At 38.7% G+C, this 27,712-nt stretch overlaps 2 protein-coding genes across 5 annotated transcripts in view; one reads left to right on the top strand and one right to left on the bottom strand.

Annotated features, from left to right (window-relative positions):
• ARHGAP10 (Rho GTPase activating protein 10) overlaps positions 1-16,242 on the top strand; it is a 153,057-nt gene extending 136,815 nt beyond the window's left edge. For both annotated transcript variants that reach the window (XM_068402751.1, XM_068402752.1), the window contains 3 exons: positions 5,021-5,152; positions 6,598-6,689; positions 15,963-16,242. In XM_068402751.1, the coding sequence (XP_068258852.1) occupies positions 5,021-5,152; positions 6,598-6,689; positions 15,963-16,051 (313 nt within the window). In that variant the 3' untranslated portion in view covers positions 16,052-16,242. The remainder of the gene's footprint in view (positions 1-5,020; positions 5,153-6,597; positions 6,690-15,962) is intronic.
• A 4,798-nt stretch (positions 16,243-21,040) lies between these two features.
• The window catches only part of NR3C2 (nuclear receptor subfamily 3 group C member 2), a 218,602-nt gene continuing 211,930 nt past the window's right edge, over positions 21,041-27,712 (bottom strand). For all 3 annotated transcript variants that reach the window (XM_068402663.1, XM_068402662.1, XM_068402661.1), the window contains one exon: positions 21,041-24,779. In XM_068402663.1, the coding sequence (XP_068258764.1) occupies positions 24,624-24,779 (156 nt within the window). In that variant the 3' untranslated portion in view covers positions 21,041-24,623. The remainder of the gene's footprint in view (positions 24,780-27,712) is intronic.

Here is a 27,712-nt window from a genome sequence, read left to right as displayed (position 1 = left end):
AGATGGCAAGAGAGGGCAGCCATAGTGGTGTTCTGCATGTAACAGAAGCCTTGGAGGTAGTTATTAATTTTGTTTGACTGCTGAATGAATTCCCGTCAGCCTTGTTTTATCTACATCACTAGACTGCATCTATAGTCTCCTTAAAATTGGAATAGTTTCTTTTGGTACCTTCTGGCAGTGGTGTGCATTTGCAATTTTACATAAATGAGGAGTGACATCAGTTTCAGTGTCTTGAAAACTTTTTATAGTATCTAATGTCATCATCTTACTTTAATAAAAGAAGATGCTTTAACAGCTGCAGAAGGCACAGTCCAGGTATGTAGCAGTGCTCTTTGCTCCTTGTGCTTATTTTGCAGTTTGTTTTTGTTTCAGCTGCCACCTCTTTGGTGATTCAGCAATTTGAGAGCTGGATTTAGTGGAGCAGGCACTTCTTTTTGTGCCCTTTTGTTATGCAAGCAGAGCAATAACCCTCATTTTGCAGCTCCTTTGAAACAGGCATAATATAACTTAGTCATGTGGTTCATACAAAATAGACTTTGCCATCTCTGTGTCTTCCAGTGGGCTAGGCAGCTGGGCTTGACAGCAGCACCGCTGGGTGAGCACGGGGTAAGCAGTATGTGTGCTCAGAGCAGGGAGAGATGCGGATGCAACCACTGTGATGAGCTAAAGTTTCTTTTTTATTATTCCCTCCTCCTTTTCTTTTCTTTTTTTCTTTTCGTTGCAGGATTCCAGAGAACACAGCCCCCTCATTTTTTTTCTAAAAGCAACAACAGTATGCTATAAGATTTTAAAAATGCTTTAACTTAGGACAGCTGCTGTAGACATTAGCTTCAGATTTAACTAGACTGGTGTGAAAGATCATTTCACTAATGTGGTAGCTGCTTCACTGAGACTTTACAATCCAAGTTTAACAAAACCTCTATTTCAGTGCTGGCTGATGTGTTCTGTATAAATGGGGGTTCAGGAATGTTGTGTGCATATTACATACTTAAATTTTGGGGGTGGAGTTTGTTTTCAAAGGGAACATGGATGAGGAAATTCCGTCCTTCTCTTTTGTCTCCAGCTTTGCTGCAACTATGACAATGTCTAGAATTGTGTCTGTGTATTTTCCTGCTCCCCAGCCTCACCAAGGCATAGGGGTTTTAACATGCAGGAAGATCGTTGGCTCGTGGTGGAGAGTATTGGATTGCATATCAAATCAGAAATAGCCGACACCTTTTGATAGACTATGTTGTCTTATAATGAAACCTTTTAAGAACACTTTCATTGAGTTTGTCAGCTAGACGCTGTGATACGACAGCCATGGGGCTGCCAAACTCATCTATGAAACAACCCTTTTTTTCTCAAGAGTTGCACTGTAGATTCTTTTCACAGTCTCTTCCTCGCTCTCAAGATAAGAGGCTGCTCTTTAGCTGTGTTACCTTAGGAACCAGCCAGATAAACATCCAATAAAATCTTGTCTCCAGGAGTTTGTTTCTGAATATCAGTACAAAATCTCTAGCTTATTTTCAGTAAGGCTATTTCCCCCTCCTCCCTTCTCCCAACGTTCGCTATGCCAGACAATAGCATTTTTTTCCTCAGAGATGGTTATATCAGGCTTTTGGTTTTTTTTTTCTCCCCACAGGAAATGCATTGCCTTCGCTTTAGCCCTTAGGAGAAAGGATTTCTTCAACATACCTTCTTAAAGTTGAGGTGCTCTATGATAAGATATGCAATACTTTCTAATATATCACCATCTTGATAAACAAGGCGTGTAAAGCTTTATAGCAAGGTACCTTTGCTATCAGAAGGGTCTGTTCAAGAAAAAAACCTAAAACCCAGCAGTTTGTTGCTTACACACCACAACATTGGAACTGATTTTTCCTATTGAGTAAAACCTTCTGGTTTAATAATAGAATTAAGTGGTTCCTGAGATAGCCAAGTAAATAAAAAAAAAAACAAACTGAAATTCTAGAATGTGCTTAATATTTAAAGTGATTAAATTTTCTTCTTCTTCTTTGTACTATGGTGAAACTGTTGCTATTGAAAAATGGTTTTCCCCCTTGCTGGGTCCTAGAGCATGATCTCTTGCTGGGTACTCAGGAGCGGGAAGTGACAGGCGCATTCAGGAGCTGTGCTGCAGTGCTTTCTCTACAGCTGAAATGTATTAAGGGAATTCATCAAAAAGTGGGGGGGGGAACAGCCCAGCTCTCCATGTACCTGCACTTCTGGAGCGTTTTTCCACTAGAACTGTTGAAGTCGCTCAGAATTCATAGAAAACCTGCCAGTTTTTACATGCTTTTATATAATGCTACCTGGTAAAGACAGTGTGGCTCTTACTAGTTGATAGATTACCCTTCTTGTTGAGTGTCTGTACCTTGAGAAATAAACATGCCTTGATGTGGATCTGAACATTTTATTTCATTTCTGCTCCTTTATTTGCACACCTTTCCTCTTTTTTTTTTCCTTTTCTTTCCTCTCAGCAAGAAACCATCTGGTATTTATTCCAAGTGTTCTTATAAATGACTGTTGCTTTCCTGGGTTGGAGGGTATCTTTTGTGACTTCTCTGTTCTGAGTATTGTTTCGAAATCATTAATCCTGTATCTTACATGCAGGCGATATGTGTTGTTCTGGAGCTGATCAAGTAAGTTGCACAGGTTAATATGATGCATGTTTCAATTAAATAGTTAACACGTGGAAGATTTTGTTATTCACTTGTTGAAAACCAAACAACACACATCTGAGGTGTGCACTAGAGAAGACCAATTGGTAGAATATTCTTGGATCGTGATTAGTTTGCATTAGAGACATTTCAATACTCTCCTGGCAATATACTCGGAATATTCTGTTTTCTGTAGTTTTACAGATTTCAGAAATGAGCATGACACCAATCTTAATGCTGGAATTGATATGAATTGAATAAATAAGAGCACAAGGAAAATGTTTGTTTTTTTTTTTTTCTTTAAATATCAAGATTGTTTTAACCATAATAGTTTAGTCTATTGAAGTAGGATACTTTTTTTTAATTCACTTTTGAAAAACTTTTGTCTTAGGTTCACCTTCTATGTTACTGAGTCAAAATTAATTATGTACATTATGTGCAGAATGAGGGACAAAGAATCTACCTTCTAGCAACCTTTATAAACTTCACAGTGCCATTGAGAAATTTTTTATCCTCGGTATTTAGAGAAAATAATACAAATGCTGCTATTCACTTTTTGTTTTTCTTCTCTGAATGAAGTAATTTTTAGCTGAAACTTTTTGTTTTACCTGAGGAAAATTTTTCAATGATTAGATAAAAATGTGAGGAAGAGGACAAGTTCAAGTAAAAGTAAAACCCAAAATTATGTAGATGCTGGTCTTCAAAGGTATGTAATTATTGGAAGATGCAGATAATTGTGTAGTGGAAGATTCAGAAGCGAAGAAGCAGGCTAGATGTCCTCTTCCCAAAGTTAAGCATGAAATATGTTTCCAGTCAGCACAATCCAGCTTTTCATTCAGTTTACTACATATGATTCCTTCCTTTATTTGGTAAATCTGATAGTTTTAAAAGCAGAGCATGTTTTGATAAACCCTTCTGGTTATGATTCCAGCACATTTAAGTTTCATTTTTATTAGTGGAATTAACTGTAGAATGCTGTTTTCATACACTGTGAATTCCAGTTTTCATCCAAATGCTGCCTGACACAGGTCCAAAGGAAAACCTATTGTCTTGTTAAATAAGGAATGTGCCATTCACCATTTTGTAATGTACTAAAGTTAAAAATTAATAATCAAAATAAATGTCTGCTTAACTATGTAATTGCTAGAATGATTATGAGATATATTGGCTAGGAGAATCAGTCTGTAAAAGCTGAATTTGGTTGTAAACTATGTTATGCAAACCAGCAGTAGTGATCCTTTCTTCTAGAAATTTGAATATCCCAGTGCACAAGAAGATTAAAATCAGCTATATAAGTCAGGTTTCCTGCTTTCTTTTATTCATTTACAGTTATAACTGGGGTGATTGTTGATCCCTTTTTTGCTTTTGGTCAGTCCACCTTGATTAGGTGTGCATTTACACTCCCACACCCTACAAAAACCTCCTTAACTGGATTCCTAGATTTTGATGGTACTTTGCAGATTTATGCTAAGAGGTTAATCTTGGAATAAGACGAAGTGATAAATGCTGTATTGTGAAGTCTGTACTTCGGAGTGATGATTCCTGTGTGAAAGCTGTATGCGGATGATTTTAATTCTGTTTCTGTTTAGAAACTGCTTGAATTCCAGCTCTTTGTTCCAAAGATATGCTGACATTAAATGTTTGGACTGTTTGTTGTTTTGTCCATCCAGTGAAAGAAAGCCTCACAGTGCTGGAACGCTTTAGTTCTTTAAGGTGTAAAATTAGGAACATCCTTTATGTTGGGGAGGACTTTGTATGTTTTTCAATGACTAATAAAAGTTTTAACTTTGGCTGCTATTTCTTCTCCTCTTGTGGCAACTATGTGTTCAGCTATTAATTTAATACGTATTTGAACAGCATATTCATGAGGGCAGCCACTGAGGCAGTTATCTACGCAGTTATGCGAATGAGATCTCAATCCAGAGCCAGCATCGTGATCCCAATGTTGTAATAGCTTCAGCCTCTTTAGAAATCTTCCCAGTCGTACATGCCTTAGTACAGCACCGAGAAGATTTTTAAATAGATTCATCAAAACTTGTAAAGGCAAAGTGGCAGCTCAAATAATAGCCTGCTATATGCAGTTTCATTGTATCTGTCTTCATTAGATAAGGAATGTGGAATTTTGTCTTTTTATTGGTTGTGTCATACATCTCAGGTAATTCGTCTTAGCTTGGGATGTAGGGCATGTAGGAGAAATACTTTCAAGGAGGAAATGCAGAATCATACGATGGCCATGTCTGCAAAATCAGCTTGACATTATTATTGGTTTTGAATTTGAGGATTTAACTAGTTATCTGGTTATAAAGATTCAAACATTTTGGTATGAAAAGGAATTTTATTCACCTTGTTAATTCTGCCTTGAATATATTTCCTCTTAGTCCTGGTCAAAGCCGCCCATCGATGGTCTCATGGATGAATACTCCATCTGCTAACCCAGCCGTCACAAACACTGCACCATCCGCTTTCTTCTTCCCTAACCCTGCCACTGGGAGTGACAGAGCAGTGGAAAGGTATGATGTAAGCTTCAACTTATGCTCATTATTTATTTGCTTGCCCTTCTTCTATATCTTTTTAAAAATAGCTAGTTCGTGTCTTCTGCAGTATGTGAAAGATTATCTCAAATCAAGAAATGAACCTTAGCGCTTTTGACAGAATAAAGTAACTGTCTACTTTATCTTATTCTGCATTTGAACACCTTCCTTGTCGAAGGCACCTAGATTGAGCCAGTGGCTTGTTCGTTAATAGAAGCAGACTTTGATTTGGGTGGTCAATTCATAGTGTCTCTCTACTGCAGTGATTTTCTTACAGTGTCTTTTAAAATACAGATTCTTCCTTTTTTGTAGCCACCCATGTTAAATTTAAGTTTCTCAACTTAGCCTTCTTGCCTCTGAAGGACTTTCCCATGTCTTTACCTGTGGTTTCATTCTTTTCTTTCACTCTTTTGGCCTGCTTTCCTTCCATCCTGTTTCTGGTTCCTTCCATGTTGTTGTCCATCTTTTGAAGTATTCTCATTTTTTCCTTTGAAGGTCTTCACCATCTTAGCTTTTTCCTTCAAGTTTTATAATATTTTCTTTTCTAATTAAAGGAGTTGGGTATATTCATAAATTCTTTCCAACACTTGGTGACAAAATTCCATTTCTCATTACTGGTCTAATTTTGCACCAGAACTGCATTGTCTGTTTGACTGCAAGTTCCTTGGGATGGGGAGAATCTTTCCCAATGTTTTCTGTGTAGTTGTTGCTTGGGCTCCACGAAAGATAACTTAATGATGTGGGTGCTGTGTCTAAACAAAGCATCATTGGGTAGCAGCAAACTGTCAGTTCACAAAGGTGTGATTAAATAATACATGCCAAAAATACTTACATATTCCAAGATCTCTGCTTATGATACTTGGAGAAATGAATACTTCGGACAAATCTATATTGATGGCTTATTACTGAGCATCCTTAGAACACCTCTAAAAGTCTGCCTGAAATGTTAGAAAACTTACTACATTTAGGACAAAACAGCATCTTCAACTGTGTTGTATTGTAAACAAATATAAAAAGTGAATTCTGTACAGTGATAGTGAAAAGCTGAGTTGCAAGATTCATGAAGAAATGTTTCAGAAGATACAATGATGATTAGTCTATAAATTAAGTATAGTATGCTTTGCCTACTATTGATTTAATTCCTGATTAGCACTTGGCAATATTTTAACTGTAGTTGAAAGTCGAGTTTAACAATCATAAAAATAAGCACGCATGAAGTTGGGAGTATGATATTCAGAAATGCCAACAGTAAGCTGTGAAGCTTCAGCTTTGGAATTTGTGTGTATGAAGCCTGTAATGATACATGTGAGGTTGTGTTTAAAGTTTCAGTAATCTCCAAATGAGAATGGAGAGAGAACGGTTGAGAAAGGAGAGTGTCTTCATAATAGTAACAAATGACTGTAATTCATAATTTCATTTTTCAGCATTGCCCACCGAAAAGCAAGAGCAGTTTATCCATGTGAAGCAGAACATAGCTCTGAATTATCATTTCAGATAGGAGCAATTTTTGAAGATGGTAAGTACTGCTTAAGTAAATATAAAGCAATGAAAAACAAATCTACAAACTGCTAAAATGGCTTTGGATAAAAATACAGCCGAACTGCTCTTCTGCCAACATTGCTGATGGCACACAGTTGGTGACGTAGAAGATTTCTGGTACACAGAAGCTGCTTAGCATATACTTAGCACTGTAAGGCAATGCCTTTGATTTCTGGTGAGTAGACACTTTCAATTGGTCTAATTTTTCAGCAGCATTTGAATGTGTTGTAGTACCAAAAAAGGTTATTGGGCAATAGAGAAAAATGTCTTGGTCTATGAAATTGTATTTTTTTAAATGTGAATTATCGTTGTAAAGTAACATATGGGCTTTCATTTAAATTAAAAAAAAACTGTTTAAGGATTTTTCAAGCAAGCAGAGCTCCAGGTAAATCAAGTGATCACTGGAGAGAAAAGGGAGTGTTTACTTTTTGGATCAAGGGGTGCCTTTGTGTGTGTATGTACCTGTAGAAAAAGGAATGTTCACTGAGGTGCAGAATGAAGGCGGGTATTTAAAGATTTTTATGGACCCAAATCGAGCATTACATATGAACATCCAGAAGGTGATTCTTGTGCTCAAGGCTATGTTGCTCCTCAGTGAGCTTTCATGGCTCTACTGCTCTTCAGCAACTGCACAGGGACTTCAAACTGACAGGAATGGTTTTAGTTTTTAAACCTTATGCCAATGACTATTGTAATACAAACTCGGAAGATGCAGAAGGTGACATTAGAGTGTAGCATCTTCCTATTGCAAGGAAATTCCTATTATGAGAAAGAGACAGTATGGAATGGCTCAACAGGGCCTGGACAAATTCAGCAATTTAATTGAATGCAAATAATAATAATAATTATTAATTATATTATTATTATTATTATTAATTCTAAGCAGAAATTAATTCATAGCAGCAGCATGGTAAGACTGTTTTTTCTTACAAGACCTTGATAAAAAATCACATTCGTACTAAAAAACAGAAGACACTTAAGTTTGGCCAAATCTTCATCCAAATTTTGTGCAGACTGGGAGATTCAAAGATGAGAATTACATCCCTAAGAACCTTGTGAGTACTGAGACCAGTATTTCAGTCTTTCAGTCTGTCTAGAGGCAGGCGGGTAGTAAGAAGCATACTGGCCTCTAAAGAATCTGGAAATTCTGCAGTGATGCCTGTTTTCTTCTCATCCATTGTCAGCTTTTAGCTTGCTCCCAGGTCAGTAATCTAATATGTGCTTTCCAGACGGAAAGTGGTATTTAATTCTGCATGACCAAACGCACCTAAGGGAGGTACTGACCAGTCATTCAAATACCACACGTGAGAATCTTTGGTTGGATGTCTAATAAAGGAGGAGTATTCCAAATTCCCAGTTTACATCCAGCAGTAAAAAGAGAAAAGTACACAGTCTGAAACAGCTGGGAAACATCAACCTGCAGGCATTAAAAAGCTAACTAAATATGTCTTATATTTCCCAAAATGCACCTTGTTAACTCTGTTAGCACTGGATCAAAAGTGTGTGTGAGAAAGTTTTTTCTTACGAATGAAAATCCTTTTGTCCTGTCCTCCCCAGCCTCAGTAGAACATTCCTAATTTGTTTAATGAGCTGAAACAAATGGGAAGCTCAGCAGAACCTTATTTTCTTTTTAGCATGTACAACAACAACAACAAAATCGCACAGACATAGACATCTCCTTCCCCTTCTTTGTGATGCTTATTTTAAAGTAGACAGAGCATAGGGCATTCCTGTCCTCTGCCTCCTCCCAAACAAGTAAATAGTAAGCCTGGTTCAGACTTCAGTTTTGCTTTTTTTGCAGCATAAGGTGGTCTGGGGTCCCCACTAGGTTCTTCCCTGCTAGCACCCACTTTACAAAATCATGCTTGATGTTTCCTATTAGAGCTGCCTTGCAGGCAAGTCACGTCTGAACCAGGTTAGGTGGGAAACCTTTTAAAGATGAATTAACTAAATGATTGCTCTTTCCAAAGTCTCTAACACCAGTTATTTTAATTTAAGTTTTTTAAAACATGACTGATAGGGATCCTCAGCAGACATAAAACTGTATACAGGAAAAAAATATAGTGCGTCGGGGAAAAGATCTGATGCATAGAAGAGCAGCATTTCTAACGCAGAACAGCAAGGGTTGCACACCTGTTGTGTTGGCATGGATAAGAAATCTTTCAAGAAACAGTTGCTTCTGTGTCGCGCGTTTGCGTGAGAGCAATGTTAAGATTCTTTTCTTGTGCAAAGAGATCGCTAGAAGTTATGGCAAAGCTACCGTGGTTTGGGTGCATTACAGCCTCAGCTGAGTTTTTCAACTAGAGAGTTGGATTGTCCAAGAACAAGTACGGAATTCGACTCTTTAGCAGCTGTGGAGAAATGTTTCAACTGTAAGACTCTTTTTCCATATCATCATACAAATAAGGTTGGAAGCTTGGGGAAAGGTTACGTGGATTGCATTTTGAGAACCTAATTGCAGATTTCCAATGGGAAAGATCACATTTCCTTAAATGCATTTGTTTTGATTTATTCTACTGTATCCTGGTTATTTTGTAGGCATCGTCCTTGCCTTGCAGGGCTTTCAGCCTAAGGTAGGCTGTGGATTGGCAGAAAAGAGGAGAGCATGCAACTAATAAGGCAGTAACTGGACGTACATAATAACTTAATGGACATTCCATAAGGGTTCCCAGTAGGTTCTGTCATGGATGGCTCTGTCACTATAGAAAGGTGTTCTCATTAAAAGTGCAGACCAGTCTCCATACTTGAAACCTGAAATGCCTTCACGTAGGCCTTTTCTTTTTACACTAGGCACCCTTGTGACTATGCTGGGATCAGATTCCAGTGAATCAATTCAGGTCCTTTAGTTACTCGATTTAAATTCCCATATGCCCTAATAAAGCCCCCAAATGAAGAATTAAAGTAATAATACATCAATTCTGCAGCTCCACCAATAACCTTAACTATCAAAGTGACAACGCATCAATCAAGTTGACATACAGCTAGTATCAGCCATTAAAGCAACTGTTAAATTAATGTCTACTAAAAAGTGCTGCTTCCATTAGTGAAGGTTTTATCTGTCTCTCCTTTCCCCACTCTGCCTCTCTCACTTTTCTAATCCTCTTTCACCTCTGTTTGTGTAGTTTTTCCCTTTATTTTCCCTTCCTTTTCAGCTTTGTTTCCTTCTCTTTTTCATTTCCCTTCCCTGTTCTTCTGTTTCATCTCTCTTGGTCCATAGATGTTGATTGCAGCAGTTCTTTCTTACCCATCATCCTGGATGAATCTTTCTGGCTGCTCTAGCCTGAGACAGGATAATGGCATTTAGTGAAGTACAGTCTTGCACCTGTCATAGCTGCTAAATGTAATATTGGTGCAAGAAGGTAAGAGTTTAACCTTTACTCCTGTCTCCATTGCCTGTTTCTAAATGGGGAAAAAAAAAATCTGTTTGTGTCTCAGGCTGACAAGGTTTGATTTACTAGGTTCACCTGATAGGAATCTGTATAGAATCTGAATATTTGCATATTCAGGTGTTTTCAGTATTGCATGTGCATTGTGCTACCCTGAAGCCCGCAGTCTTTCCATTAAAGTGTCATAGAATATAAATGCCAAGGTACCATCTGGTAAGTCAAAAAGAAAAGGCAAAGTTTTCTATTTAATTGAATTGAGTAAGAAAATGAATAATGTAATCGGACTAATATCCACTGGATTTTTTTTAAAATCTTCAATTCAATTTACCTTAGGCTGTGCCAGTATTTTTATTTCCCAGTTGCTACAGGCTATATTATTGACAGCATATAACCATATAATTCAAGTGGTTAGAGGCAAAGCTTGAAGAGCTTGCAGCTGGATAAGGGCACATATGGGAAGAAGCAGAGTATGATCTGAGATTGTGAGAGCCATATGCTGGCTGTAGATTTTTGTTGTTATTGTTGTTGAAGCAGATATTCCCAATGATCATGGAAAGAATAATCAGGCTGCCTGGCATTGAAACCTTGCCAGCCTTGGATCCAAGTGTTATTAAATTTCTGGTTCTTGAAAGAGACTGCTTAGAAGTCAGTACATGGAAATTTCACTAGGGAGAAGTGTTTTAGATACAGGGTAAATGGTGTTTACACAACAAAATTCTTTGGCAGTATTGCTAGCAGGAAGGCTTCGTGAAAACTTGTCAAGATAGCTCTCATCAAAGCTTTTTACAATTTTTAAAATCAGGTTTTAGGGAAGAGAAAATACGGGGAAAACTGAGTAGGTATTTTGTTACAGTAATTTTCCACAGGAATGGTGGGGCACCGGTCGTCCCTACCAATCACAGTAGGAACACAAAAAGCTGTGTTCACACAGCCGTTGTCATCCCTCTCTATCTTTCCTGGTGTAACAAAGTGCCAGCCTTAGTTAACGTCCCTGGTTTTGACTCCAAGGCACTCTCTTCCCTCTTACTCATGCTGTGGCTTCTGGACTGTCTGTCTTTATGGTACTGACAAATGAAGCATTTACATCAAAGAGAAGTAGTACTCCCAAAATACTATATGCACTGTATATGCAAATAATTATTTTATTGAGGTAAAAATGAGGATAAAGCTACTTCTTTGTGCACTTTTCGTCTGTGGATTTCAAAGCACTTGGAAACATTCATGTGCGTTAATTATCTCTATTTTACACCTGGAGAAACTCAGTGTACAGGCTGTGGACAGATGTTCTCCTTTTCAGATACCTCCATGCCATTTGCAGGTAGTTACCTCAAACTGCTGCTGAAAGTTACAATCACTTCACCAATAAAAAGTACCAGATGAGCACTACCAAATTCCTACTGACTTTGCTAGAAGTTTTAAAAAGTCACTGAAGGTAGTTTGACCTTAACCAGTCTGACTTTGCTCCTGCCAATAGTGTTGTGTAAGCAGTGGTCTCCAGAAGAGAAATATTAGAATGGAACAGGTTGCCCAGAGAAGCTGTGGATGCCCCCTCCCTTGCAGTGTTTAAGGCCAGATTGGATGAGACTTTGAGCAACCTGGTCTAGTGGAAGGTGTCCCTGCCCATGGCAGGGGGGTTGGAACACAAACCATTCTATGATTCTATGATTCTATGTTTAAACTGATGCATTTTACCTTGTAGCTGGTGTGTGTGTGTGGGACTGTCAGAGATGTTCAGCTGTCAGGTGGGGTGGGAAGTCTCAGTGTGTACACACAGGTCGCCAAGTTATAGCACCAGGGAACTTGGCAGGAACTCAGCTGACCAACCACTTGCCTCTATTTTAGAATGAGCCAAATTATTCTTTGGGTGCTCTCTCTATTCATTATATTGACTAGATCTCCACCAGCTGTTAACAGGAGCTTAGACCCTTCTGTATAGAGAGGTCTCAATCTGCAAGCTGAATCCCACCTTCACTAATTTGTCGTGGTGTATCAGTGTGCTTGCTTTCGTTCACAAGCCTGAGCCCTTACAGGCAGGCTCTTTTATTTGTGGTCACACAGTAAATCTTTAGTAGAGTCACAAGTAGACCCCTTGACTCCTAGCCCTGTGTCCTGTCCACAAGATAATTCTGCTTCTCACAACAGACTTAAGGGAAACAGCAAGGGTTTAAATTTCAAATTCCATGCTAACCCTCAGCATGCTAAATGTTTGTGTATTTCTGCAGTCAACTTTACCCGTAGGGATCGTTTCAAAAACCCACAGGGATTTCTAAACATGGAGGGCTTGCAAGCACATTTTGTTGCTTAATTTAATTTCTTGGTGGAAAAGCGGCCAGCGTGATTGAGTTCTATGGAAGTGTATTCTGGTGTTGTGGTTTTAGCAGGGAGATTGCTGTTGCTCACAAAATGCAGTCAGTCCTCATTTATGTAGCTCGTTGGGGTCATTACTTTTTTGGTAAAGTAGTCCATCAAAAAGGGAGGCCATCTTGTGCCAGGCACCATGCATGTTAAATTGCCTCCCCTGTTTCTGTTTCCTCCAGAAACAGCTAGTTTCCACAAAGGTGTGGAAATCAGTGTGAATCAGTGTCTGATTCAGTCCTGCTAAAGTTAGTGGCACCTAGGCAATGAACTAATACCACTGTGGAAAGGAGTCTTGGTCTCATTTGTAGTCGAGACCTGTGAAACATTTGAGCTGCCAGAGCAGAACAAGGTCTGCTTATAGCACTGGGTCTCTGGGAAGAGCTGCTTGCAGATTCTATGTATTTGCAGTTAGATAATCATAACATTGGCAATATTGAAGCTGTTTCCTAGGGAGAATACAGAAAAGTAAGAAGAACTTGGCTGCAAATGCCAAGTTGACCTTATTGTGTTTCTTGATTAGATGAAATCAGGAAAGCTTTTACTTAGAGATCTAAGTTTGTCCATTTGAGTTGGCGTGATTGTTCCGTAGCGCTTGCCATCTGTACTGATGGTCAGACATTCTCCTCTACGCTTTGCCTCCACCAGAGTTAGACTGTTGAAATGGCTTTGCAGCAGGTGTTGAGGAAGCTGCCATTGCACTCTGGGCTCTTAGCTTTGCTGCTATTTCCACCATCCTAAGAGGGTGATGGCTTTTGGTGGTGGTTCTTTGGTTGATCTTGTTGTGCAGTCTTGCTGTACACCTGTTAAACCCTGCTGAAAACATGTAATTTTTAGTTCTCTGATCTATATCTTTTACAATACAAATATTTTCTCCTCCTGTCCCTAGCCAACATAAAACTTAGTCCTATGTGATACTTGGTCCAATAACAAGTTGTAGTTTTAAGGCCAAATGTGTGGTTTCTGCAGCAAGGTATTTTTAAATGGGGCAGGCCCGAGAAAGTGCTAAGAACTGTGATCATTGTTGATGGAAAAGAAATGACAGAAAGGGGACACTATGGAACATCTTCTCTTGAGCAGGGTATTTTTTCTGAAATAGCCTTTGTGCTAGGTTTAAGAAGAGCTGTGCATGATAGCAAAATGTCTTTTGTGTGATAAAGTGTTTTTTTAGTATTTTCAATGAATGCTGTTGTACACGAAACTTTGGAAATGAGTTAGCAAAGAAAACAGGATCATTGGAGCTTAAAGCAGCTTTACATTTGGATAGCTTCCACATTAATATCATTTGCCCACAAAAGAAGTCAGTGATGTACGTGGGTATCTTAACCCTTCTCATGTAAGGTGATTTGAATGGGGGCAGAAGTCTTACCCGACATGACGGTTGCCGCCACTGCTGAATATTAAGAACTAATTCTTGGTACAGTTTTTAAAAGACAGCTGATCTCTAGAGATGGTGATCTTCCGTGTTATCCGAGTGCTAATTCCTTCTTCAGTCTTCACAGAGTCTACAAGAAACTTTAATACCAAATGACGAGGCCCTGAGCTGTGTAACATACGTGTATGATATTTAATTTCCCAAGCACAGAGGTCAGTTGTACCATCCATGTCTAGTCTTGTGGGCTGAAAATGATATTTGTCATTCAAGTCCAATTGCTCGGCTATTGTGCATTATCTTTGAGCGTGCTGCAGTGTGCAGAGTTCAGTATTATGTTATCAAACCTCTTTAGAAAGTACTTCTGAAATTTGCTGTTGTGTTGAGCCAAGTGATTCAGCACAGTTGGAGCATTTCCTCCCCTGGGTAAATTTTAGGTAAACTTAAATTTCGGTGTGATCCTCTCAGATGAGGGCTACCCTCATTTTGAACAGGCCTTTGATTTATAGACACTCACATGCTGGTAACATCTATCCTCTCTCTAATGCAAATTGAGGTTGAGCTCCGGAGGACAAGTAGAAATTTCCTCCTTCCAGGTTTTCTAGTTGTTTTTCTTCCTAATTTGTCATTTTTTGGAGTTTTGTTTCCTGTAACACAGATGTGCTCTGTAGGCATGGGAGATCTCAGGGAGAGGTTTGTCTGCCTGCTACAGCTGCTGGCGTATTTGCTGGAGAGGGTAGAATTACAGCCGCTGCGGTGGAGCTTCTGGAGGGAGGTTTGTGGTGGTGTCAGCTATGCACTTTCAAATGCATGTGTACTCTGTAATTGTGGAATAAAAATGACAAAGGGAGAGGAGGGCCTGCTAATTACTAATAGTAATGTAAGTTACTGTGTGCGCAGAGATCCTAAAAAGTAATTTTCGATGTATTTTTTTCCTTTAGAATCTTTCTGTCAAACATTCATTATAAATATAAGCCCAGACTTTTGATCTGAGTCTAAACTGTCAGTATTGTTTGAAAGCAGTTTTGTTTTCTGGATTCCTTGGAGGTTTACCTGTTGTTTAAACTGTGGTTTCTGAGCACAGCTTTGAGCTTTGCTGTCTGACAGTAACAGGACACAAGGAAAAAAATAGGGGAAAGTATGTTTGAAGTGCTCGAATTTAGAGCCTGACGATGCTTTTGAAAGTGGGATTTTACAGTTACATAGGTAAGTAGGTACCTGCATCATATTCTTATAAGAAATTTGAGGACTTTTTAGTCTGTTTTCCAGAGAAATGTAGCTTATGCTTCTTTTTTAACTTCCTGTCAAATGTGATCAAAATATATATAGGAAACTGGATTTCATTAGTTCTGTTGTTCACAGAATAACTTGTGGGGCACTTAGAGGCTAAGCTGAAATTTTTCTTATTTTAGATTCACGGATACTCTCGCATAAACTCTGGGATCAGCAGCGGTAAACACTTAGGATGGCAATAAAGGATCAAGGCATATCGTTCGAGCCTTTCCTTCAAGTTTGGTGACTAGCACTACGTAGTTGAATTTCAGAGAGAGGATTTAACCAGAAGAATGATTCAGATTTTGTCCACTGGTTTCTTCCAATAGCAGCTCTACTCTGTGAAGAGATGATAGTCGGAGTGAGATCTGGCTCATTTCGATTTCCCCTGTAATCCTTCACATCCTTACTTTTAATGCAGAGTAAGGTCCTGTGCCATTTTTCTGTGGCTCTGAGCTTCCAGATTCATCACCTCTGCTCAAGACAGGCTTTTGGTCTTGCTTTGCCCCCAGCTACTGACATTGTTTCCCACTGTTTGATATGAATTCTAACTTCTCCCCAAAGGCATCTAGATTTTTTATTTTATAAACCTAAGTTCCATTAACTGTTTCCTTAATGAAGTCTCCTGCACTTAAAAGCTACTTCACCATGTATAATTTGCAGAAGATAGTTCAAGCACCTATATTATGCAAGTATTTAAGCTAAGTTAATCATCCTCATCTTTCCTAGCCAGATTCTGAAACTCGTCATTGCAGAAGACTTGATGTTTTTATGGATGCTTTGCCTGGTGTCAGGGAGCGAAAGCTTGAAAGTACTAATTTAAGCATAGAAGGATGCAGTTATTTTTTTTCCTTTTCTTTTGCAGTGCAATTTTCCAGAGAACCAGGATGGCTAGAAGGCACGCTAAATGGCAAGAGAGGACTTATTCCACAAAATTACGTTCAGTTTTTATAGCTTTGTGCATTGAACGCCACGAAGGTGTACATGGTATCCATGGATTTTTGTTATAGTCACTTCTCTCTACTTTTGTGACTGCTTTTAATCAACGAAGAGCCTGACTATGGGTTGAAGATCCTAAACTATATAAGGACATTAAGTGTTGCCAAATATGAATTATAAAAAAAGATTCTTTAAGAGTTGGAATGAGTGGGGGGGACAAGAAAAGGGGGATGGGGAGGGGTAGGTTAATTTTTTAATAGGGTGCTTTTTTTTTCAGTTGTAAAGAGCTGTAGTGGTATGTTTGTTTGCAAGATCACTAGCATTTTAAGTCAAATATTTGGTTGATTTGTGACTCAACTATCAGTTGAAGAAGATTTTTATAAATTTAGTGTCCTGGAGATTACGTGTCGATAACCAGCCTTTTTAACAGAATATTATTTGGGTTTGGAAAATGCTGTTGCATTTAAAAAACCTATTCTACTGACATTTAAATTATATTTCAAAGTGGAAGAGACAGTACGGAACAGACACGAGTAAGTAAAAAAATAGGTATCAAGACATGACATTTTTCAAATGTCTTCAAAGAACACATTCGTTTATGTTGTGCGTATGATTTCATTTATTTTATAAAGATAAGACACATGAACTTTTATTACAGGCTCCTATATGTCATGGTTCCTTTGCTACTCAAAAATATCACTGTAAATGAAATAAAATGTTATTTGCTATTTGACCTAAGTCATTCCTATGTTGGAGAATATTTTGCTGTGGTTCTGTAAGTAAGTTATGATGTGAAATAATTATTGGCAGCTGTGTGCAGTCAGCCTCAAGCAGGCTCCAAAATGGATGGGGAACGTTCCTCACTTGAAATAGGCAACTCTAAGCTCAAGCCAAAAGAAAAAGAGAATCTCTGGCTATGATCCTTGTGCAGCCTGGAGGCATCTGGCATTTTATCTGTTGTCTGTCTGTCTAGGCTTCCCTTCCTCCCCTGTAATTGTCAGTTGTAAGGTCTTAATGATACTTCACAGTATCAGAATCCTCAAGTAGCTGCTTCATAACTTGTAGAACTATTTGAGTAGTAAGAGAGTTACCTGTGGTCATAGAAAAAGTTTCCAGAAATCTTGTGGTGTATAAATCTGTGCCTGGTAATTGGGGGGGAAAAAAAAAAGTTACGTGCAGTTTATCATTGATGTTTGTATTTTTCTCTCCTTCAAGTAAGACCCTCTGGGAGGCAGTGGAGAGGATGAAGGAAAATATGACAGGATGACATGCTAATACAGGCTCACTTATTTGTTAAATTGGACTCTGTGGATTTTGAGTCATTTACTGCAAATATACTTAGCTTGCAAGTTTTTCTAACTAATGTGATTAGTAAACCAGTTAATGTTTAATACTGCCTTAAGGTTGGGATGGCTTTTTTCCCCCTTAAGATTTAACTCCGTGCCATTATTTTATTCCTTTGCCCAGACTGCAAAGACCATTGGAGTACGCACAAATCATTTCCAGATGGAGCAATAGTGGGCCAGGTCAGTACAGCTCTCCAGCGCTAAACCTCATGGCTTGGAGGAGTTTCATTTGGTGTATTCTCGTGGTATGTGAGCAGTGACTCTCTGCCATACAACTTTTAGGCAATTCTTGTCTTGGCATAGTGGCTAAGTAACCCAAGCACTGAAGATGACTTTTGGACTTCTGTGAAGGAGATCAGGTTCTTTCATTTGCTTCTTGACTCAGTATTAAGGAAATAGTTGCACCAGTACATACAGCACCAGAGTGCAGGTTCCCTTACTCAGATTTGTTCACATGGCAAAGTGCTGTTCTGGCTGGGTATCGTGTTGCCTGGGCCCACAGCTCTGTCAACTAATTTGTGGCCTTAGAGTCATTCTGGAGGCAGGATGGTGTTTGTGTGGCCAGCTTCAGCTTTCATGGCTACCAGTTGGTGGAAAATGTTGAAAGAAGAGGAAGAATGTAAATCTTCCTTGGTATTGGCATAGTAGGCGTGGCAGCTAGGTATGCTGGCTTCTCAGGTAGCGAAGCTGTGATAACTTGAAGCTTACAAGCTTTCTAAGTTCCTTCCATTTGTTTTGTTGTCATTTTAAATGTGCCGTGCATGTTTGATCTTGTTCTACCTGTTGTCTTCCAAAATTCTCAATGTATTTCTCAGCTCTAGCTCTCTGTTTTGGTGTTTTTTGTTTTTTTTTTTCCCTTTTAACTGAGGTGGTTTAAAAAGGCTGATATGTAGAGAAGAAAAGACTTAGCATCTCTTCCATCCAGTCCTGTGACCCTATTTGCCTTTAGATGAGATGCTTCAAGACTCCTGTTACTTCTGGAGCCATGCAGAACCTAAACAAGAAGAAACCTTCTCTACTGAGAAATGATACACTGAGCAGAGGTAATAATAATCCAAACTTTCTCACGTCCTAGATGTTGTCTGAAGGCAGTGGTGTGAGCTGGGCCAGATCAGATCTGGCTTTCAGGCTAACCACTCTGCCTCTTATGAATTTAGTTGTGGTAACTCTTACCCACCATATGGGTTTCCACATCAGCCTGGTCATACTAATGCCGAGTACAGACTTGTACAGCCGAGTAGCTGTGGCACATCTCAATTCTTCATCCTTACTGCTGAACAGCGCTGTAAATGATGCCCCCGGAATGACTGTTGGGAAGTAGAGATTAAAGGATACTAAAAATTAAAAATCACATAAAGTTTTAGGCCCCTTTCCCATCCTTTGAGTTTGTTTGCTTTCCTGAAGCTGGGCCTTAGGGTATGCCTCTTGTCTGCCTTTTCCATGGTTTGGTAGATTTGGGAAGAGCAGAGCAACACAGTGTTAACTTGAGGCAGGAAGGAGGACAGGTAAGCGGTTGTGGAGAAAGCTGGTCAAAGGGCTCTTCTCTTTTGGCCTGGCAGCAGGAGTGGTCATTCTCCATGGGTCTGGCCTGACTGTCCTCTCATGGGGAACTGCTCGTGTGTCACAGCTGTGGGTTACAGGTTCAGCTTAATCCTCAAGTTGTGTTCCCTCTCCCTTGCCATGCACTGCTTACTGTGTGTAGGGGCATGTGCTTGGCAGTTTTCAAAGGCTGAGACTCCTGGTAGCGAATGCATGACACAGGCTGAAAATTAGAGAAGGTGAATTAGGTGGGGGGAACAAAACCACTCCATTTTGTGCTTTTTATGCAAAATGACGTTTGCCTTGCCGTCACTGTGGGGCTAGAGATTGAATCCCTCAGCCTGAGGATGAAGGTTGAATGTGGGTTTGCTGAATAATTAATGGAAAAGCTGAGACTCTTTCCTAGCTGGGATCAGTAGGAATTTACAGTCTGTTAGTCACTGCACAGTGCGCAGCTCTGCGCCTTGGCTGGGCAGTGTTTTCACTCTGCTGGGTGAAAAACCCCGGGGTTTTCAGGCTGCTGAATGTTGTTAATCATTGTCCCAGCTGATCTTCATGGCAGGTTTCCTTCTGATGCTGTCTTTCATTAGGGACAAAAGAAAAATCTCATTGGCTGATTCATCTGCCCTGTAATGAAAATAAGTGTTGCTGCTACATTGCTTACAGCTTCTGTAAGCTTACAGCTTACTAGCTGAGCTTCTGTAATTGTATCACGGAAAAGACTCAGGGAGAAACTTGCCTTTCTCAATGCTCTGTTCCTTGTTTTTCTCTTAACCCATTTCATGATTCTTACCTGCTTTGCAATTTAAAGAGAAAAGTCCATCTGTTGCTGACAGTGGGTTTACGTAGGCTGTAAATACAGCAGTGCTGAACACGGTTTAACTGAAAGCCTTCACTGGAGTTTTCACCTTTTAAGCTGAATGTGCCTTGGACACTGTTTTCTACATCAGAGTTTAACCGCGTGCCCTCAGCTGTGCTTGCAGTAACCACCAAATAAACTTTGTCCTATCAACATCTACAATTAAAGTGTTCTTTTAAAACCCCTATGGCACGGCCTGTTTTACCTAGCAAAATCTTTGAAATGAAATTTTTTCACTCCTTTCTATCTCAGTAATATTGTACTACTCATAAACTCCCAGTCTCTGTAGATGCCTGAAAGAAAGCAGTGTCCCAGCTTGAGGTCAGATTACAAGTTTCATTATGTTTTTAAGTCGTGATAGCGTTTCCTTATTTCTAGAACAGCATATGACAGATACATCTGCTTGTAAACATCCGGGAAAGTTTTCTTAACACTGCTGATCCTCTACTATTCTTTCCTTTTGACAGTTCAGCAAACAGAAGGCAGGTGCAAGGATTTTTGGCAATAAAAAGGTTGTGTACCTTGTTACTAAAAAACCAAAATGGAATTAAATGGTGGTCTTATACCACACACCTTACTTCATGCAGAACTTAGCGGTGAATTTTTGAGCTAGATAGTGCATGGAACAAAGAGTTTTATTTCCCCTTCTAACTATCTTACTGTAACTGGAAAAAGACCTGACGCAGAGAAGGCAGTTTGATGTAGTCACGGGGGAAATCGTGTATATATAAAATAGTGAATCTCTATTTCCATGAGAGAAACTAACCTCAGTCAATGTGTACAGCAGCTCCAGGTTAACTGAGACTGGCAGCCAGGCCTGTCTGGCTCTTGAAGGGTGCAGGGTTTGTTCCTTTGAGTGGGATGTAGCTTGTGCGTGTAACAGTGTCAGCACATCTGGCAAGCACCGTTATCCAGGTTAAGTGAACCACATTCCTCACCGTTGGGCACTCCTCATTCTACAGCGTGAGTAGCTGCTCTCTGGCTGAAGCCATCGTACGTGCTGCATCATCCAAATTAATAGAGCTTGATAAAACCAAATTGCTAGATGTATGAAGAAAGATGTTATATTGCATTGTTACTTTATGTTGTTTAATATCCTTTCCAGATGCGCAGAAGCTTGTCTCTAAGGATATCACTGCACCACCACCTATCTCAGATGAAAATGCAAGAAATACTTGCAATCAAACCAGTTTAATTCATGTATATTTGTACAATTTGTATAAAAAAAAGAAAAAAAATAAAGAAAAATAGGTACTTGCAGACATTAACATAAAGACCAAACAATATTTTCTATTTATTTAAAAAGCTTTAAACATACAGAAGCAAATCCCTAATTATAAATGCATCATTATGCATAGATTTTACTGTTTACACCATACTGCTGGCTGCTTTTATTTTTCATTCAGGAATCTATTTAAACTCCAAGAATTCTTAAAACATTCCTCTGAGCTTCCTGGCCTCAGAACTGCTGTCTATCTTATCAAGTCATTGACCTCCAGCTGAAAACATTGCTCTAAAAAAAGAAAAAGTCAAATCTTTAATAAACAATTAAAAGTGCATTAACTGTAGAATTGTTTAATTTCATAAATGTTTAAACAAGTCAGTGAAAAACACCACCCTGTGAATTAGCTTTTTGCATTATTGATTGTAAAGTATCTTTTTTTAATAAGATTCTGATATTGCAAACTTTAGTCTTTTCTATTTTATTTCGCGCAACCGTTCAGTCGCGCGATGTGTAGTAATTCCTGAAATACCCACTGCAGTACATGAACGCTATTTTACATTTTTAACTGTGTATACAATGCTCTTGCTGTATATCCCCGTTCCTTCTTACAACAAAATAATTTAGCTCCATGAACAGAAGCCCACTTCTAAAAGGTGTTTGAGTTTGGCTTGTATTTTGCAGGAGACAAACGCCTATTTCATTCTAAACAAATTCAAAAGAACGTAACTTCTCAGTAGCTAAAAACTAAGCTTGTTTGGTGGTTTGTTTGTTTTTTTTTTTTTTTTTTTTTTGCTGTACACAGGTTTAGATTAAAAAAAGTGATGGCTATTCTGCGTAAGTGTCCTTGATAAGAGAATACTGCCTCTTACAACATCTATATCCAATTGTATCTATTATTACTTCAATGATCTCTAGCAAAAAAATAATAATCAATGAATGGTTTCATAAACAACAGGTGATTAAAGTAAAGGATTTATTATAATCTGCTTACAGTTGTTTGCAAAGACAGACATACGTTTTTGCATAAAGATATAAATTGCTTTTTAAAACTAATTTAGTGTGTTTAATTATATGAAGTTTCTGTGAATTATGACTTGTACCAAACCAAGATTAAAAGTAATAAGGTACAAAAATAGGAGCAAACAGACAACAATTTGGACTGGGACAGGCATTTTAACAGTGAAGTGTAGAATATGGCTTTGCTATTTTAATCAAGCAAAGTTACTCTGAGACAGAAAAGGAGGCAGTAACTTTGTTAATATAAAAAGCTGCTGCAGACTGTATTCACCCAGAACCTGGCTTTGAAATTTTCTATTTTAGACTTTTTTTTTTTTTAAAAAAAAGTAAATGAAGAGATGGATGTATGACTGTGTCTTTACTGTAAACAACCAGTCTGCATGCTGTGTATCTCACATTGGAAGTTTGGCTTTCATATTGCTGTGCAGGTCAGTATTGAAAGATCTGCCTATGAATTAGACTTCCAAAATGCAAATAATATATGTATGTATATATTTATATATAAAAAACCCTCTCTGAATACAGTCTTTACAGATTACCCATTGCATAAGGCAGGTGTCATTTAAAAAGACAAGTAGCACTGACTGTCTTCAGTGCACCAAAGTGCACCTCAAAACTGGGACTCAGAAAGGGGGTAGAATTCCTAATTCGACCGCCATTTAGAAGAAATGCTACATTCCGACCGGCCAAGGGACAAACTGGAGCTCAAAAATACCAGTGGCACCCAGAGAGAACACTACAGATTAGGACTCTGAAAAACTATTCTATTTAAACATGAGCATATGGCAGCAACAGTTGAGCCTCAGAAAAGTTCACCTGTCCTCTATTCTACTCCAAAATTTTGTATTTTGCTTATAAATTGTGAAATAGTGAAAATCACCACAAAAAGTTTTTCTTTGCAGTCTTATTCTAGAGAAAACATTTTTGAGACAAAAATCAGACCAACTGAGTTGAACCTGTAGTGTGAACGTTTGTCTTCTCAGCTCTATTCTGATTCTTACAAAAATGCTTACAAAATTACATACGGTTTGAGTTTGTCACTAAAAATCCTACTCAGCTCATCTGCCCTCACCAGTACCTTACCATCCCTCTCACCAGTACAAATCTGTTCCGTATACTTACTGTAATGATCTGCATGTTCCCTTCATCATAATCAGAAATCGTTCTCCCTCATCTGAAATAATAATCTGACCTTTTAAGATGTTTTATGTATCCAGTATTCAAAGGGAAAACAAACAATCTGGGAAACCTTAATAAAAAAAAAGAAATATCATTCAACATCTTATTCACCCCTGTTCCCCTGAGAGAGAAAGGGAAGAGAGGGCAAGAACTCACTATATCATTAAGCTGGCAAAAGCTTTGGAGAGACCGTAATTTGTCTTGTTAAATGAAACCTTCGTAAAGTGGCAAACACAACATAGTGTAGGTTCCTACAGAAATACGAAGCAGGATTTCTAAGATGTGCTCAAGTCACATACACGCTTGCAAGCGAGACAAGAGGGAGAAAAAGAGAGGCAAAGAGAAAGGCTTAAATACAACTGAAAAGGTTAAGTGTGGTTATTTACAACAGATACTGTAGGATGGTAAATTAGATATGATGCTAAAAAAGGCACAGCTTTCCCTTTCTTAAATACACTGTAAACGGTTCATTATGCATGCAGAACATTTCACTTTACAAAAAAATTACCTTGTTTGTTTAGACAAAGATAGTACTTAAATAGTCTCCAGCAAAATAGAGTTCTTTCAAAAATACTTTCCCATTCATCCTATTAACCATTAAAGATTTTTTTTGTCTCATTTACAAAAGTTCCTTACACCTTATTTCAGGTCCTTCACAATTTATACATACAGCAATGTACAGTACAGCAAAAGACTGCAAAAAATTATTTGTAAAGCCAGCACAATAGATACTATAAATTGATACCAGGGCATTTGTTTTCACGTCTTATCCTTTTTTTAATTAAATAGTAAATGGACACTTGACACAGTGTATATCATATAGGATGGGATAGGATGGGATAACAAATGCCACAGGTGGGGATAACAGAGTATTCCACACCAAATGTTCTGTTATTACTTTACACATTAGGGTTTGTGTGTCTGTGTGTGTGTGTATATATGTGTGTGTATATATATAGCTTTTGTTTGTTGTTTTTTTTTTTTACAAGAAAAGAATATTAATGCCCCATATTGACTTTTTTATGTGCAAACCAAGGGTAAGCTTTAAAAAGTTCTCATTAGTTCTCGAACCCTTTTAAAACAAGCAAACAATACCAGAAACTACATGGCATATTTAAAACTCCATCTGTTAAAATATCAAAATCAAAGAGTTATTGACTAGATATGGCTTTTCATCCAGAGGAACAGGAACATTTTCTAAGTGTTTTAGGGTTAATGGGGTAATTTCCAAACATCTAGGTCTTGCCCAATCCAAGTCAACTGCTTTCCATTCCCCAAACCCTTCGTATGATTTTAGCCTATTCAGAGACTGCTGACCAAGTGTAAATAGCATGTTTAAAATATGGTTTCTTGGGTCCTTCATGGGTGTGGAATAACACAGGGAAACTTAAGGCAAAGTTCTTCCATTTAAGACATTTTCTATCACTTCCTGTGAAAGTACAGGGGCTTGGCATTCCCCGATTCCACCTTTGGTAGCTGGTCACTGATGATTTCCACCAGCATGGCTGGAAACTCTACTTTCAGTGCCTGAGACTCTCGGAAGGTGTAGAAACAGAATTCCAATAAGTCACTAACAAGCTGAAATACAGAAAGAAACACTTTTTAGGAAAAAAAAACACAGAGAATTCTGCATGCAAACAACAGCTTATTGATAATGGATTATTACCAAGAAATGGCATCTTACTCTGACTTGGCAGTCCATTTGCAGGGGTTAAAGGCAAATAAAAGAACTCAAATCCCAAAGTGCCACTTAACTCATTCAAACTCAGCTAACTAGGAAAAACCAAGGTACCACAGCTTGGATTTTTCAGCGTAACTGCACTTTTCATTTCACTAACAAACAGGCAACTGGCCACCATGAAAACTCTAGGTACTCAATGGCTATGAAAATAAAGCCCAGAGGGAAAAGATGAGCCATAAATGCTTGTATCTCTCAATTTCAACTGCATACCCGTTCGTTAAATCAGATTATTTGGTTAACTTCAGTGCACGCTCCAGGGGCCGCAACCTACAACTGCCAGAGCAGCTGATGTTCTCAGCTCAACACCACAAATGCTTTGTCACACTGTAGCATTTCGGGTTTTATAGCATCACAGGCCACATGAAACTGTTCATCTGGTAAAGCATTGTTATTTATACATAAATGCATTTTTTAATACACACACCCCAAGCTTTTTTTTTCCTGCTTACTACTCATAGAACTATAGAGGCAATATTTAGGAAAGTATTTTGGAAAAAAAAACCACAACAAAAAACCCAAGTTCTCTATTTTTGTAGTGGTGGCTAACAGCACACTTTTGCTTTCCCTCAGTGGATTAAGCATAAAGCTGACAATTTTAAATATAAAAATTTCTAATTAGCTCTTCAGCAACAGAGAAGGAAGCTTTGTTCTGTAACACCACAAACACCAAGTGATCTGTTAGCGCAGGACCACCTCCACCAGCAGAACAAAACTGCACCTTACACTGCGCCGTGGTGCTTCTTTGGGTGGCAAAGGTGAAACCATACCACAGTGCTCCCAAATGGCACCTGACAGCCATTTCATAACCCTAATGAAGGAGGTCTCCAGCCATAACAGGAATGCGAGCTGAAGTATTAAATGGCATACAGGTACCAGGAGCTTTTTGTGTTTGGAAAAAAATACTGTGTGTCTTCAAAGCACCAATAAATTTAGTCTGACTTCTACCTTGTCTCAAGTTGTGTTCTCATTTGTCAGCTACAGAGCTTTGTTTCGGTCTACATGTTACAGGAAACTTAATCACACTACAAGAATGAACATTAATTTTGGCTTCTGAGCATTTTAATTTGTTCTGTCTCGTTTTGTGCCATTTTCTTCACACAAAATTGCAAACTGCAGCTTAGCTTTGCTATAAAACAACACGCCATTAGAGCGAGAGGACTGTGATGACAAGACCACCTCTTCCAACATCACTTCTCACAAAATTACTTCTATTTTAATGATAAAACCATGGCAAAGCAATCTCATGGCTCAACCTACATGCATGCAGGCTTTTGCTGCATTAGTTTTACGTAGTACTTCTTTGATACAATCAAGGAATACTTGTTCATGACCTTTAGTAGCAAGAGAATGTTATTTCAAAACTAGTTTTTTTGGTTGCTGTGATCTAAATGAATCTCCTAAAGCCTTATAGTATGTTGGACCCTCTGCAAACCTTAAGAAAAACACAGCACAAGTCAGTCAAGAGGTGGAGGCAGGTCAGCTTCTGAGGCAGCCGTCAATGAAGCGCGTCTAGGTTTCAGTTAGCGTATTAATTTCCATTGGAGTTCACCAAATTACTGTGTTGTACAACTGAAGAAAAACTAGAGCCTCTGCTGTTTATAGAAATTCAAAAGTTATGCACAGCTTAGTTTTGGTGCCTTACGTCCTTGCAAAGGACTTACTTAAACCACTTATTCTTGTGTAGTTTATCAAACACAAGTTTGTTGTCTCAATTCTTAACAGGTAGAGTTGCACTCTGCAGTAAAGCCACTGTTGTTAAAAACAGAATAAATGAAAGTGGGCTTCTGGAAGGCAGAAAAGGAAATAAAATACATGGAGCAGCAGACTTCCATCCTGTAGCACCAGATCTTAGTGATTTTCAGGACTTTCACAACTGTTCTTGCAAACGTATAAGCAATTTATGGATACCACAGAGACGTGCTGAGATCACTCAAACACATGACTTTCTGCTATCAAGCACTACACCAGGCTGTTTGCTGTTGCTTAGTTCATTCCCAATGATCAGGCATGTCATGAGGCAATGATAATTAATTAAACAGATGCATGCTAAAGAACTAGCATAGACATAATTTGGTTTTCAGGGGAGAAAATGGTGATGTTCAAAGGTTTACTTTACCCATTAGGAGGATGTTGTTTCTGCATATACTGTGTGTCGAAAATATTCCAAACATAACACAAAACCGAAGTGATGGGAACCATCTCTTGGTATAATCGCCGCTACCTCCTCCCTGCCTGTGTCATCAAATACCAGCACTAAGCCTTGCACCCCAACACAACCTTGATCATGACCTGATGAATGTACTGCTTTTCCTAGACTTGAACACAAGTAGTTTCACGTCACTGGATGTGAGTGAGGGGGTTGGGGGGGGGGGGTCACCTCTCTCACCCTGCCACCCATCCTCGCTGTGCTGATGGCTCACCTTCTGTGCAGCTCAAGCTAATTCCTGCCCCATCACCCCCATGTGAAGTGTCTGAATGCAGTGAGATAGGTAAAAAATATTAATTCTGCCGCCTTAGCAAGCTTTTAGTAGCATCAAGTACACAGGTATGTCTGGTGAATATGTGGACAAAAGGGGAAATGAAAAATAATAACATTCATGAAGAGAGCGCAATCTATTCTATACAATAAATGAGTCGGCAATCCCATGGGGGTAAAATGGGATGTGATCATGCATACTACCATAACACAGCACATCATGAGTCTCGCCACAGAGGAGAAAGGTTAAGTTTACACAGCAATTTAAAAGAAAATTCCCCCTATCACATAACA

This window comes from Nyctibius grandis, chromosome 6 (genome assembly GCF_013368605.1).
Source record: "Nyctibius grandis isolate bNycGra1 chromosome 6, bNycGra1.pri, whole genome shotgun sequence".
NCBI classification, from domain to species: Eukaryota; Metazoa; Chordata; class Aves; order Nyctibiiformes; family Nyctibiidae; genus Nyctibius; species Nyctibius grandis.
The sequence above is the reverse complement of the archived record's forward strand: the minus strand, read 5'-3'. Positions and strand labels throughout refer to the sequence as shown.